We start from the raw sequence: 15,615 nt of genomic DNA on the forward strand, positions 1-15,615 counted from the left end.
TTTGATGTAGTCTTTTTATTTTCAATTTTTTTTCTAAATTATTCATTTTATTATGTTAAAGTTTGATATGTATGTCTTTTTAAAGAAAAGAAAAAAAATCTCTATAATTAACTTGTTAAAAGTAAAAATGATAGCGTTTTTCTTCTATATACTGTATGTATCTCCCAAGATTTAGCTATTTATAATATTTTAACTTTTTTTTATTTTTATAAGATGCCATTGTACGTGTAACTAGCTAGGTCTTGGTAAAAAAGAAAAAAGATCATTCACATTATTGTATCTAATAAACGTATATATATATATAGAATTAATCTTAGCATACAAGCCATTAGCATTTACAAGTCTTACAAGTGTGGAACTTACTAAAATCCTAAACGCGCTCCAATTCATACGTACAAGTCACGCGCTATATAACAGACTTTAGTTTCAATCAAAATCAATTAACGCGCGAATATCTCTCTTCCAATCTTCAAAAGATTTCCTTACCTTCTTTGAATCTCTTGCCAAGTTTCTTCGTTCTTCTTCTCGCGTTCTTTCCTGGTCTTTTGGATCCTTCTTTCTTCTGCGTTTATCACTTCTTTAGTCTTCGTCATTCGCCTGAGTTTTGCGAACTGTAACGCTAGCTTTGTTTTATTTGGATTTTCTGGTTTCTGAAATCAAAATTTGAAGTTCTTTTGAAGATAATGGATGATTCAACCTCAGATTGTTAGCGCAATCATGGCGAAGTGGATTCAATCTCAGATTGTCAGCTCAATCACAGCGAAGTGGATTTTGAATTTGAATCGAACGAAGTTCCTGAAGTTTGATTTAGTTTCAGTTAATTTTGATTGTCTAGCTGAATAATTCGTGAAGCTAGACTGTGAAATTAATGCGTGAACATAATCTGTGGATTGAATCTAATGTATTAGTTTTGATTAATTATCTGCAATTTATAGCAGACGCTCGGGTGTAGATCAGAACTTTTTGGGTGTATTTTTATAGAGGTTTGGGTGTATTTACAGTTTATGGTTTTTCTTGTTATTTTTAATTGACTTGTTGTCGTTCGGGTGTATATCAGGAGTCCTTGGGTGTATGTTACTTTGATTGTTATTTTTTTTATGAGGTGCAGAAATTCTATAGTATTTTCTTGTTTTTAACATGTTGTATTTTGCAGTCTCTCTCTGTTGTTGATGAGCAACTTATTCCCAAGGTAGGAATGACTTTTAAAAACCTTGAAGATGCTACAAAATTTTATAAGGACTATGCCAAGGCTGCAGGTTTATTATATCCAGTTAAACCTCTTTCATGCTGTATCAGTGGTACATCCAAATTTCAGCCAATATCAAGGACGTGTTATGAATTACCAGTTCAGGGAACCAGCAGCAGTGGATAGTTTTTTGGGTGTATAGTTACAGAATATGGGTGTAAACCATAGTTTTCTTGAGTGTATTTATGAATTTTCTTGTGTTTGACATTTTACATATATATATATATATATATATTTTTTTTTTTTTTTTTTCAGAATCTGCTGTTTATGTTATAAATTATTGTTTGTTTTTTTTTATTTTGGTATAGGGTTTAGGGTTTAAAGGTTTAGGGGCTTAGGGTTTAGGGATAAAGCATCAGGGGATAGAGTCTGGTGTATATTTAACTTTTCTTGGGTGTAAAATGAGATTTTATGAGTGTAAAAATCAATGATTTGGGTGTATAATAGGTGGGGTGATTTAGGGTTTAGAGTTTAATGTTTAGGGTTTAGGATTTATGGTATATGGTTTAGGGTTTATGGTTTAGGATTTTTAGGGATAAATCATCAGGGGGAATAGATGTTTGGGTGTATAATCAACATTCTTTGGGTGTAAAATGTCAGGTTATGGGTGTATATTTGGTTTGATGTTTTCCTTCATATTATAGTACCTGTAAATCAGACATTTTCAATACACCAGAGAGAGTTTAATTATGGAAAAAAAAATTTACTTATAATTGGATCAAATATATTTACAGTATGTGTTCAATTTCTTACAAGAGTATATAACAGTTACATTAATCAGTGTCAATATCATTAGAATCTATCTGACAAAATGGACTCAATAACAATGAGTGTAACACCCTAACTACCAGATCTCACACTTCCGGCTGCGCGACTCTGATAGCTCGGACATTACGACGACACTTATACTATTTAATACTAAAATATGAGCCTGTTTAAAACTTTAAACCGCACTACCGCTCCCAAAGATACTTTCGTTCGATAACGTACATCCATAAATACCATACAACTTACAAAAACTCATAAAGGGTACATACATATATACACTTATATACATAGATAATATTATAAGCATTATCCAATACAATTCCTATCCCTCTTACAGAATATATCAAGATAAAGGCGAGGGTACAATAAACCATAACTAAAATAATACAGAGCATCACAACAACAATTAAATAAGCTCTTCGTAACTTCTGCACCCATATCCTGAAAGGGGAAAAATGTAGGGGGTGAGAACATCATCCTCGAAAGGGTTCTCAGTAGAGGGTTTTTGGGAATTACTGTAATAGGATACGTGAAGATAAACCGTACCAGTGATTAATAACCTTCTTATGCCTCTTTTCAAAAACACGGTTTTCAATAAACGTAAAGTCAAAAATCTTTACTGAAAGAGGAACCATTCAATTCTCAAAACTCAAAAGCCCTTTCAAAAAGGTTTATTTATACTGAACCAAAATAGCCTTTCGTATCCTTCCAAACCAGAAACACGAACAAAACCAACCATCGATCTACCTCATTTCAACCACGGCCCTAGGCCCAAACAATCCAACCATCAACCAATCACCACAATCCAACAGAGTCCCAGTAGCAAACACAAATAGGAAGTTCAAGCACAAACAAACAGTTATTACAAGTAGAACAGTTAGCAATTAATCACATAGGCAAACCAAGTATAATATGCACACCCAACCAATGTCACACAAATGCATATGATGCATGCCTGTCCCTAGTGGCTGATGATATCATCTGTCGGTTATAGAGCCAACCCGACAAGTCATGGTAGCTAACCATTGGACTGTCCCTCTGTCGTGCATCCCCAACTCGAGTTATACTCATCATAAACTTGATCATAATCATGATCCATATCCATCACCCTCACTGGTGAATATTTATCCATCACCATCACTGGTGAATATTTATGGGGGCGAGCTCATCCGGGCCTTTCACAGTGCCCGGCCACACTTACGACATAGGGTCAACAGAGTATCAAGTCTCGACCTGGAGCACGTGGTGGCTAGCCACTGCTACTACCCAGGGAAACTCGTATCTCAGATAGTGGAAGTGCAACATTCACATTTATCAATGATTCAGCATAAACATGCATTCAATCTCATCCATGGATCAACATCCATCTCAGCCATCCGGCTCACGGTTCAGTCCAGAACCAGCCAATATTCATATCATACACAGCCATTCCGGCTCATGGTTCAATCCAAAACCAACCAATATGTATAATCATACACAGCCATTCCGGCTCACAACAAAACAGCACTTCCACCATTCAACATCATTAAATTCACAAAGTCGGCATTTAAGCCATAAATCATTTTCTCAATTCATTTCACTTTGAAATCGAGTTTCAACTCTTTTCAGCCTTGGCTTTAAAGATCTCATTTCTCAAATCATCTCAGGCTCATAAGCCACTTTTACTCAAGGTAAATTCCCCTTTGAAAACAATGCCACTCTCGGCATCCTCTTTCCAAACTTCCATAACCATGGCAAGTTAAAGATTTATTTTGAAACATTCAAAATCATCCATTCAACAATGGGATTTTATAACAAAGTTTCTCGGCAGAGTCCCAAGTCTTTAGGGGAGAATAACATATCTCATTTCGCCAAATTCATTTAAAATCATTAAAACATTGGCTTTCTGATTTGAGTAAGAAAATAGGATCTAAGCCAAACCGAGTCACGTAATCTTTACTTCTTTCAAAACCATTTCCTTTACTTAAACAAAACCGGCTTCAATTCCATAATTAAATCTGAAGCGTTTCAAACTGATAAGAGAATCATTTTTGTTGTGTTAAACTAGAGTTCAAAAGATACTTTGAATCTTATTTAAAACGTCAAAATAATGAGGCTCATCAATCGAAATCCAATTCCTTTTAAAATCACGAAAACTCTCCCAAGGGACAATCTTTGTGTTTAATAGAGAAAAACATAAACCCGTTTTACCTTTTAAAACAGCCTCAAAGCAAAATTCTCTTTCAAATGACTTGTATCCAAAGACATACTGTTCTCCTTGGAAAATAAGGATAAATCATGATTCTCTTTTCAATAATTCTTTCAAAGCATAACTTCATTGCTTTCTTAATTGTTCTAAGTAAAGGTAATAAAGAAGCCATAATTTCACAATCCTCAAAATAGATAGGAAAGGCATTAAACTCAAAATTCCCTAATTAACATTTCAAATAAGGACTCGGATCCTATAGAAATTTCGGCAGCACCTCCCCTAAAACTTGGACTTTTGCCACCCGGTTCGGGTCCCAACTAAACCGTTTCTCATTCCTTTTCAACAGCTCAAAACCAGAAATCAATTCAAAAGCAAGCTAACTCCAACAGTCGCCTCAGTGGCATATCTCAAGGAAGCCATTTCAAAAATCAACTCAATATCAACCGATTTAACTCATTTCTAAAGCTTTAAAGAATCAGTTCAGCAATAAATCATTTATCAAAACCAAATCAATTAAAGCAACCCAGGCTGAATTTCAAGAGTATTCTATCTTTCACATCATCAAAATAATTAACTCAATTCAAACCAATCCTCAACGGATTAAACTCATTTCAAATCTTTAAAGAATCAACTTCAAACATTACATTTCACAAGCCACACAACAATTCGGCCAAACCAATATCCATAGTCATTCGAGTCAATCAAATAATACATAAGGCAGATACAATCACCAAATACACAATATCTCACATCAGTACCCATATGTAATAATTCCAATAATAAACTATAGTGTTTGGAAAGCGCCCCTACCTCAACGCAAATCCATAACCCAAAAGTCTCATAGAGTCCTTTCCGCCTCAACCCGAGATCAACAATCAAAATCCCAGCAGCCAAAACCTCGGTTCCAAGCCACTTCCGCAACAGTCTCAACAACTCTAATCGCAACATACAACAACCGAAACTCAATCGTATAGCGATTAATGCCACAAACCTCAGTGCATGATGACAGAACAGTAACAAAAGGCTTTTCGAATCGAAACGCTTACCGAACCAAAGGAGAAATGGCTGAACCGAAATGGCAGCGGTCTCCGAACCGGTTCAACGGCAGCCCGGCAGCCACCTCAAGCGGCAGCGACGACAATTTCCGATCGCGCCAACTGAAACCAACACGCAGTGACTATAATATTCCCGGAATTCAAAAAGGACAGAAACCACAATTAAAACCCTTACCGACAACCTTTTCCGGCGACGGCAGCAGTAGCCAGAAGCTCCGGCGGTGGTCCCTAACGTCACAAAACCACTCCTGGCGGTCGGAATCACAGAGATGCAGCTCCCTTCTTCGGCAGTGACACCTGCGGCGGCCTGAGCCCCTTTCTGATGGCGACAGCTCCGGCGGAGGCGGCACCGGCAACACAGACGGCGGCTGGACACGGTGGTTGGACTCCCAGCCCAGCCTAAAATCTCTCTCTTTCTTGCTCTGCTCCTGAACTCTCTCTTTCTGGCTCTGCCATACATGACAGCGGCTGACCCTGTGGCAAGGACGACGGTGGCGCAGAGAGGACGACGGCGGCTTCCAGTGGCGTCTTCTCCCCTCCAACCATGGCTCGCATCTCCTCCCTCTCCAGATCGCGATTCACGGTGGTGATAGCAGCGCCGTTGGGAGAAACGGTGGCAACAACAGTGCCGCCCTCCACCCGCGCTCACACTCTCGGCTCGTGGGTCAACATGGACAGCGACGACGGTGCGGTCTCAGGGAACGGTGACGCTTCCCTTCCGCGGGCCCTTTCTCTCTCTCCGTCGTATCTCTCTTTAGCTGGCGTCGATGAAGACAACGACACAGTGATGGGCTCGGCGGCGACGCTCCTTGCGGGTCCGGCGACGAGGATGACGGCGCCTCTCTCTCTCTCCTCTCTTCCTTCTCCCTGTCGCACGCTATTCCCTCTCTCTTGATTTTGTTTTGTTTCTTCCATGGGAAAAGGGGGAAACCGTGTTTGTGTGGCACGGCTGCTACTGGGTTTTTGGGAGAGGGTTTCAGTGGCGGCTGCTAGGGTTAGAGAGGTTAAGGTGTTGAGTGAAATTAGGGTTAGGGGTAAATTGGTAATTTCACTTAAAATTAGGAATAATATAGTAATTGAAATCCAAATTAAATCCAACACTAATTATATATAGAAAATACTATTTGCTCACCAATTTCACAAATTATTTTCAATAAAATGCCCAAATCTAAAAATTAGAAATAGTATACTTAATTTCTTCATTTTTTCAAAATAGCAGTAATAATATTTAAAATATTATTTATCTAATCCAAATCATATAAAATCCTTATTATTTCATAACTATCAACCTTATACTTTAAATATAGAAAATAATCCAATAATTATAAAATTGGATAATAACCATAACTTATCTCAAATTCAATAAATCAAAACTTGCCTTAATCATCTTTAATAAAATGATTTCCGAAATTAAGGCTATAAATAACTATATGATTTGAGACTTGATCATAATAAGACTTTTCAAAAGTTCTGGGTCTTACAATGAGGATGGTCTGAACAGTTTTATTGCATGACTTCCGCTAATGGCTTCAGCTTTGTCTTGATTCATTTCATGGAATAGAAGACATATATTTGTTCTTACATTTTTTTCAGGTTATTTTTTGCCTTCCATTTTTACTGCAATGAAAAATACACCTATGGATATCAGTAAGATACACTCATAGATCAACCAGATACACACAAATCGATTTCATAAGTATTTGATGAGATCAGTTCAAAATGATGTCCAATTGAATCAAACATCGATAAATATACAAGTTCAAGCAATATTACAATGTCAAGCAATATACAGCCAAGGACAAGCAGTATTAGAACATTTGCAACAGTTGACTATATTAAATTATATGAGTTCAGAAATATACACTCAACAAATTACGCCATATACACCCAACACATTACGCCATATACACCCAACAAATTACGCAATATACACACAAAAATCAGTTAGGAGAAGAACTAGAACAAGAAGAACTGTAAAAGCTAGAACAAGATGAACGATAAAAACTTAGATTAGGCACATACACCCAAACCAATTTCATAAGTATTTAATTAGATCAGTTCAAAATTATGTTCAATTCACTGAAACATGAATAAATATACAAGCTCAAGCAATATTACAATGTCAAGCAATATACACCCAAGGACAAGCAATATTAGGACAGTTGCAACAGTTGATTATATTACATGATATGGGTTCAGGAATATACACCCAAGAAATTACGCCATATACACCCAACAATCAACCATATACACCCATACAAATTACTCCATATACACCCAACAAATTAAGCAATATACAACTAAAAATAAGTTACGAGAAGAACTAGAATAAGAAGAACAGTAAAACCTAGAAACATTTTGAAGAACAATAAAATCTAGAGGAACTTACAAGAAGAGTAAAACCTAGAATAAGAAGAACAGTAAAAACAGTGATATGAGATTTAGAACAAGAAGATCAGTAAAACCTAGAAGAACATGGAAGAACAGTAAAACCTAGTTCTTCGATTTCGAAATCAGAAACAAAAATGTGAAAAATGTACAAGATGAGTAAAATAGTAACGTACCTTGAATAATATTTCTTCGTTTTTTCTGAAGATTGTTGATGGAGAGTTCTATCTTCGCAACGAGTTCGACCTTGAATAATGTCTCTTCAGTTTGGAATGTTGCTCGAAACTTTGTGGTTTGTGTTTTGTTTGAAGGAGAAGAGGAAGAGTTAGCCATGACGAGCGCTTATTCCAAAAAGTAACCGTTTGAGTGACGCGCGTGGGTTGACGCTCATTCAAAGGGAGTGAGTACGCGTGGACAAGTTATTGGGCTGAGTTAACTTATAAGGCTTGTAAGCCTTTTTTACTTGTATGTGTAGCAGGTCCATATATATATATATATATATATATATATATATATATATATGCCATATTCTTTTATTTGGTTATGTTATTGCAGCTAATGTGATTGTGTTTATAGTCTGCCTGATTAAATTTTTATAGGAACTAGGATATGAAATTTTGACCCTTTTAATGAAGCCCACATGTCATAGCAAGAAATATTTGCCATTAAAAAAAAATTAGATTATCCTTTTGTTTTTCATTAGCTTAGTTGTTTGATTATGTGAAAAACTGTAAATGCATATGTGCAATAAGAAATTTCAATCAAAGACAGTAGGTTAGTCAAAAAGAGTAGATAATGTACTTCTTTTAACTTGTGCCTCGGTCTTCTTTCTCTTTCTTTTTTGCAGCCAAGAGTAACTTTTGTCAATGGTGACCTCTCAGCTCACCGCATCATCCATACTAATAGAGAGGAACTTGAGCTGATTTCAAGGTTTTCACTGCACTTCTTCAACTCCCTTCTTTTTGTTTCCTTAATTTTTTTTAATTCAGTTATTTTTTTGCTTTTAAGTTTGGAAATTTTTTCATAGTCTTTGAAATTTGGATAGAATTTTAATCTCTATTTATGTCTTGATTTTCAAAGTGATTATTGTATTAGGCATGTATTCTTTATCGGAAACTATTGAGTTTTAATAGCTGGAACAAATTTTTTATTTTGTAAACAATGTATGAAAAGCATTAATTAATAGTTAATGAAAAAGAAGCCAGTGGTGTATAATAGTTAGTGAGAACATTCGGACAAAATTGTATTATTGGTTAGTGCAAGCATATCAACAAATTTAATGTATGCAGGAAAGTTTTAAGGAAATTGTGATATGCTTTTTATATTTTATTTTTGTTATTTTTTCTCTTTTTACTCCCCTATTAATCATGTTATATTGACATCTTAAATATGTGACATCATTCACAAGCAAATATTTATTATTATTATTATTATTATTATTATTATTATTATTATTATTATTATTATTATTATTATTATCAATAGTAATAATAATTTAATCATTCAGTTTGCGTCATTTACACATACTAATTAGAGTGCTACTATTAAGTTTAAATTTAAGTAATGTTATACATTTAAATTTTTTTATCAATTAAGTTTAACTAAGTTAAATAATAAAACTTAGAATAATATTAGTCATAACTAATTTTTGTTATGTTAAATCAATTTAGTTAAATTTGGTTAACAAAAAATTTGGATAGGTAATATTATTCGTTAAATTTAATAGAAAAGAATCAGACTAAGGCCGTGCGAATGCACTCTTCAACTCATTGCATTCCATTTTAGCTCCGGTTTTGAAAATTGGATTGATCGAACTGTTTGTCATTGGTCTACTAATTCAACTGATTTTATTATGGTTCAATTGAAAAAATTATTTTATAATAAAATAATAAATAAATATTTTAAAATATAATTATAGTCTAATATAAATTTTAAGATGTCTTCTAAATTTAAATCATTACATAAAATATCATTAATCAGAGTCTTATGATAAGATTATCTCAAAGTACAAATTCAAGTTAAATAACAAGAAAATGTTCAAATATAAAATACCAACATAAAAGTACTATGTTGGGATTATTTTCACCTATATTTTTATGTTAGGATCATCTTTACCTATATTTCCATCTTTTTGGTAGGACTGGAAATGAGTCAAGTCAACTCATGAGTTAGTTTAAACTTGACTCGTTAATAGTTCGATAAGTTAAACTCGTGAGTTGATGAGTCAAGCTTGAGCCGAGCTAAGCTCAACTCATTAGTTCGTGAGCTGGCTCGATTTTATATATATATACATATCCTATATACATTTAATCTATACTTTTAATATTATATATATATAATCTTAATTATTTAAAATTTTATATTTATTTTTTATATATAATTTTGATGTAGGACATAAATAAAAAATTTATAATTTATTGATAGATAAATAATATATAAAATTGATCTTTTTAAATATTTTTTAAAATATATAAGTTATAATTTATTGATATAGAATTATCGATTCCTATTATTTGAGTCAATTCGTGAGCTCGAGCCAGCTCGTGAACTTTCGGTGAGTCGAATTTGAACTTAAGAAATAAGCTTAATTGTTAATGAGTCGAGTTATGAACCAACTTCAATTTTTGTAAACCGAGCTTGAGCTTATTTAGCTTGGCTCAATTCGTCTCAGTTCCAACTCTAGATTTTGGATAGAAGAATCAAAAGATGCAGTATAAATTATGAAGACGGTCATAACCTAGATATAATTAAGTCGCAAAACAGTTCAATAATCAATTAGACGTTCAATAATCAATAATTAGCAATCCAACAATCCAGTAGCACAACCACAAAATCACAAAACAGTTCAATAATCATCAATCCAGCAGCACAAACACAAATAACAAAATCACAAAACAATAAAGTATGAAGACAATCACAATCTAGACATAATTAAGTCATAAAATACTTCAATAATCAATAAAACGTTCAATAATCAATAATCAGCAATCCAGCCGTACAAACACAAACAAAAAATCACAAAACAGTTCAATATTCATCAATCCAGGATCACAACAAACACAAAATCACAAAATACAAAACAATAAATCATGAAAACAGCCATAATTGTGTTTTCCATTCGAATCGGCCGATTCTGATTTGATTGGATGGTTCAATACTCACGGTCAGATCGATCCAGTTTTCAGATCCATGTTCATTTCAGACTTCAGAACCTTCACTAGGCCTGGTTGCTGAGTAGGGTCTGGATCTGGGTCAGTCCTTGCTACAAGAGAAGTGTGAAATGAAGCAACAATAGAGATGGGCCCAATCGGTCACCAAAAACAAAAAGAGAAAGGGCCAATCAAGAGTTGAAGAGAGAGGAAGCCCCTGTTTGGAATGATAACACAGTAGGAATGAGGAACCAAGAAAGGGGGTGGGTGTTGGCGGTGTAATTCTCATGCACAATAATCATTTCTGTCTCGTACCTTCTTCAATTTCTCTAATTCTCACTGCATTAATTCTTAATTCTGTGTTTGTGAATTCATCTCTTGATTGCAAGAATGTTGTCATTGTTCTCATTCTCACTCTCACGAATCATGTTAAGGTACTCTCCTTATTCTGTTCCCAACTCCGTTTTCCGTCTTTGCTTCCCTTCAACTTCATCCCTACACTCTAACTCTCAGTCCCAATCACTTGATAAATATATTGATATCTTCACTCGCTTGCTCTCTATGCGTCCTCCTCCATCCATCAACTCTTTTAACATGATTTTGGGGGCTCTTGCCAAGAGGAACGATTTCCCCGCCGTCCTACCCCATGTTCAGCTGTTGGAAGCCCGGGGATTTCAGTTTAATGAAGTCACTTATGTGACCTTGATTCAGGGACTCTGTAAGACCAGACACACATCAGCTGCTATTCAAGTGTTGAGAAAGATCCCAATGCATGGGATTGTTCCTAATGTCGTCATGTACAGCACAATTATTGATAGCCTGTGCAAGGCAGGACTTGTGAATCTTGCTTTTCGTTTATTCTCTGAAATGCTTGCTAAGGGAATTTCTCCCGATGTTCAAAGTTACAATATCATGATTAATGGCTTCTGCAAAAGTAAAATGCTCGATCAAGCCTTGAATCTCTCTGAAGAAATGCTTCATAACTACTTGGTTCCAAACACGGTAACTTACTCTATTCTTATTGATAGCTTGTGCAAATCAAAGAGAATCTCTTGTGCTTTGGAGCTTTTTGGCAAGATGCATGATAGAGGTCAAACCGCTAATATAGTCACTTACAATTCCTTGTTGAATGGGTTGTTCAAAAACAAACAACTTGACAAGGCACTTATGTTATTCAATCAAATGAAAAAGAGTGGCATTGATCTAAATATAAACACTTACAGAGTACTTATTGATGGCCTATACAATGCAAAAGAGATTTTTCAAGATTTTTGCGTTATAGGCTGTCCTCCAAATGTGAGGGCATACAATATTAAGATCGATGGGCTCTGCAAAAAGGGCTTATTTAAAGAAGCATTGACCCAGCTGTCGGAAATGGAACACAATGGTTGCTTACCAAATGCTGTGACTTTTGTAACTGTTATTCATGCTTTGTTTGAAAAAGATGAGAATGACATGGCAGAAAAACTTCTTCGGGAAATGATTGCCAGGGGCTTATTGAATTTAGATAAGAAGGTAAGATACATCAACTGAAATTGAAATTACATCTCCAATGTTGCTGAATATTATCATAGTTCTGTAAATTCTGTGTCTGTTGGGTCAGATGACTTTGGCAATGCCATAACATCAATTAATTTTGCAATTGCTATCATCCTTTTTAATTCCATTGCTTTGTTGATTCTTTAGATGATATTCCTAGTTATAGCTTACAGTTTTAGTGTTTAAGCTCTCTTTATAGCAATTGAGTGTTCTTTACTGTTATTCTACGAGATGATATATTTATCATGCCAAGCAAAACTAAAAAGATTGAAAATTTTGTTTTGTTGTTTGTTCTCTGATATTCTGCTATCCAACTCATTTTTCCTTTTATATATATATATCAAACTAATACCTATGACTGTTTTATCATAAACCATGAACTATTGTTTATTTGATTGAATCCTCCAGGAATTGTCTCAAAAGGAAATTTAAGTAGGTATTGAGAATTTATTCTTAGGCCATGTGGTTTTCACTTCCATCTTAAAAATAAACCCACCTTCTAAAATGCATGTCCCCTCTTTTCATCAGCCTAAGCAACATCAAGTTAAGGTTAATATGGTTCAGTTATCTCAAAATTTTTGGCCATTTTCTTAATTAATGCTACTCAGATGTATTGCTTGGAAATTGCTCCTGCTGAAAATATGTACATTATCAAATACTTTTTCAGAGACATTATTCCATTGTCTCTAAGTCTCTGTTTATAAGCATTTTCAAAAAACTCTTACTGGCTTGGAGTTTTGTTGCGTGGTGTTGTGATGGGGATGTTAAAAATGAAACAATACAGAATTCTTTGGAATTGCATTTGATTTTATTTGGTGAATTTCTTTGCATAATTATTGTATTTATTTATTTATTTATTTTCTATCAGATGTTGGACTATGATATAGCTTCACTGTTCATATTTATGAAACTGATTTTGATCTTGTATTGGTGGTTAACTTAGATTGAGGCTTGACATGGCTTTCATCCTTGTTACATATGGGTAAATATCAATCTACCATGTTACATGTATAAATTTAACTGGCTACACATTAATCCAAACAATGTTGAAGCTCTCTAGTGTGAATTTTCCTTTATACTTTGATTTGTGTTTGGCCTCTTCGGAATCAAATTTAATACTAATGCTTTACTTTAAAATTTTGTTTGGTAAATTTTTATTTCAAAAGTCAATTACATTATTTTTGTCAATTCGACTTATTCAGCCATCATAACCTATATGTATAATAAATATGTTATGTAATTTATGTAATTATACTACAACTTCTATGTTATTATTTTTATCGTATTTGTTATGTATATAAGAGCATTTAAGTAAATTTTCCTTTGTTGGAATTTCACATGTTCCTCACTTCCTCCCCATTTTTTCAGGGAGCGGGTGATGGATTCCCATTAGTCCTCCGTCCCAGATAATCACCGCAAGTATCTACGGGTGCAATTGAATGGAATTAAAGTTAATCAGAACATATTTGAATTGAATAAAAGTTAGCAGACCAATCTGTCTTATTTCATGCGATGTTTTTCAACTTCATATGTTTGGCTGGAGTGAATATTTGAATGGAATTAAAGTTATCACAACAAATTTGAATGGAATTAAAGTTAGGAGAACAAGCTGTCATATTTCATGCAGAGTTTTTCAGAACAAAAAGTTACTAAGAAGTTTGGGCGGAGTGAAGGGTTAAATGGAATTAAAGTTACGAGAACAGATTTGTGTTGAATGTTAGTATACTAAATAGATTTTGATAATCAAGGGTGTGCTAGGACTAGTTGAGAAGTGGTTAGCCATTAAATAGTTTGTATTTGGACTAGTTGATACTATTTAACAATGACATCTAGAAATAGAAGATTGACAAGTGTTTCCTATGTCAGCGACAGTTCTAATGTCATGGGGGAATGTTTTTCATAGTCTTGTTTTTTAAACTTTAAGGTTGCGTTTGTTTAAAAGAACGGGACACTGAGACAAGGACACATAGATACAAAGTCGTGTTTGATAGATGAGACATGGAGAGACATTGAATTAGACTCATTTCACTCATTCTACTTGAGAATGGATCGCATTAATGTACTCTTTTGAGTTGACCCAGATGAGCGTATTCAGGATGGTCACTAGTGCAACTTCCGCTTTCTTCATGTTCATTACAGCTATATCAAGTCCATCAATCACTTGCTCCTCGTCAATTTTGAACTCAAATGGCTGCTCATCATCGTGACCCTTCCTCACAAACAGTCCCATCTTGCAGCTTACCAATAAGTTTCACTGCAACAATGAAAATAATGAATTCAACAACCACAACCAATAAGATAGTAAATCGAATAAAAAGAATCATAATGCTGACCAAGAGCTTTACCTTGAACCACAGCTCCATCATTGGGCCTTTCATACTTCATATCCCTCTCCCTCGTTCAGGGTCTTCTTGAGAACCTTCTTATCCTTGGTTATGTCGGATACAACCTTCCAAGATACTAACTCGAGATCAATTTGCAGAGAAGCATTCCGAGGCACGGCACCTTCATCACCTGATGCTGGCCTTCCATTCTCACCAAACGCATCTGCAAAACTAACATGCCAATGAACTTGCACAAGCAAAATATGTCATGTACGTTGATTCTGTTAACAAGTTAATCTAACTCACATTCTGGCTTCACGGTCAAGATGACTCTCTCTCCCTTCTTCATTGTCTTCACAGCCTTGGCCAATGCAGGACAGAAATAACCTGCACAACAAGAAAAAGCCACATATTATTAGTACATGCAAAATAAATCATAAACCAATTAAAAGCACCACGTATTATTAGTACTTGCTCTTTCTCTCTCAAGCACATCTTCTTCTATGTTTCTGCATTACCATATCGGACGCGTCTTCCTCGACCATTTCATCAGAACTTATTGAAGTTGTGGATTATTGAAATCTTCCATCCACCAGTTTATGGGGGGATATTAAATTTTTATTTTTATTTGTTATCTTATCTTTTTTTTCTAGAAACATAATTTGTTATGCTTATCTTCTTTTAAGTTAGTTATTCTTATCTTTTTCTAACAAGTTAGTTATTCTTATCTTTCTCGGCACTGGATTCGATGGTCCCAGAACGTTTGGACCATTAAATGGTCCCAAAACAAAACATGTTTTTAAAATTTTTTTATAACTGCTAAATAGTCCTTATCTAATTTTAATTACAAATTAACCCCATATATTTTATTTAATCATAAAAATTATTTTTTATTTTATAAATTATTATTTTATCATTAATCTATTATGTTTATTAACAATAAAAAACAATTGGCTAT

The 15,615-nt window shown here is 34.4% G+C and overlaps 2 protein-coding genes across 3 annotated transcripts; one reads left to right on the forward strand and one right to left on the reverse strand.

Moving 5' to 3' along the window:
- Positions 1 to 5,070: 5,070 nt before the first annotated feature.
- Positions 5,071 to 5,717, reverse strand: LOC107644258 (uncharacterized). The gene is made up of 3 exons (XM_088487624.1): positions 5,440 to 5,717; positions 5,249 to 5,359; positions 5,071 to 5,137 (listed from the first exon to the last, which is right to left on the reverse strand). Exons 1-3 carry the CDS (start codon positions 5,715 to 5,717, stop codon positions 5,071 to 5,073), a joined length of 456 nt encoding a protein of 151 aa, XP_088343750.1.
- Positions 5,718 to 10,488: 4,771 nt separating this feature from the next.
- LOC107644261 (uncharacterized) lies at positions 10,489 to 13,841 on the forward strand. 2 transcript variants are annotated; one of them, XM_016348082.3, is made up of 3 exons: positions 10,491 to 12,309; positions 13,277 to 13,315; positions 13,702 to 13,841. In XM_016348082.3, the coding sequence occupies exons 1-2, from the start codon at positions 11,185 to 11,187 to the stop codon at positions 13,286 to 13,288; spliced, it is 1,137 nt and encodes a 378-aa protein (XP_016203568.1). In that variant the 5' UTR covers positions 10,491 to 11,184; the 3' UTR covers positions 13,289 to 13,315; positions 13,702 to 13,841. The 2 variants fall into 2 exon arrangements, with proteins under 2 accessions (XP_016203566.1, XP_016203568.1); XM_016348080.3 differs by lacking the exon at positions 13,277 to 13,315 and having other exon boundaries at positions 10,489 to 12,309.
- The last annotated feature ends 1,774 nt before the right edge of the window (positions 13,842 to 15,615 follow it).

This window comes from Arachis ipaensis, chromosome B5, assembly GCF_059453495.1.
Source record: "Arachis ipaensis isolate K30076 ecotype BB chromosome B5, ASM5945349v1, whole genome shotgun sequence".
Classification (NCBI taxonomy): domain Eukaryota; kingdom Viridiplantae; phylum Streptophyta; class Magnoliopsida; order Fabales; family Fabaceae; genus Arachis; species Arachis ipaensis.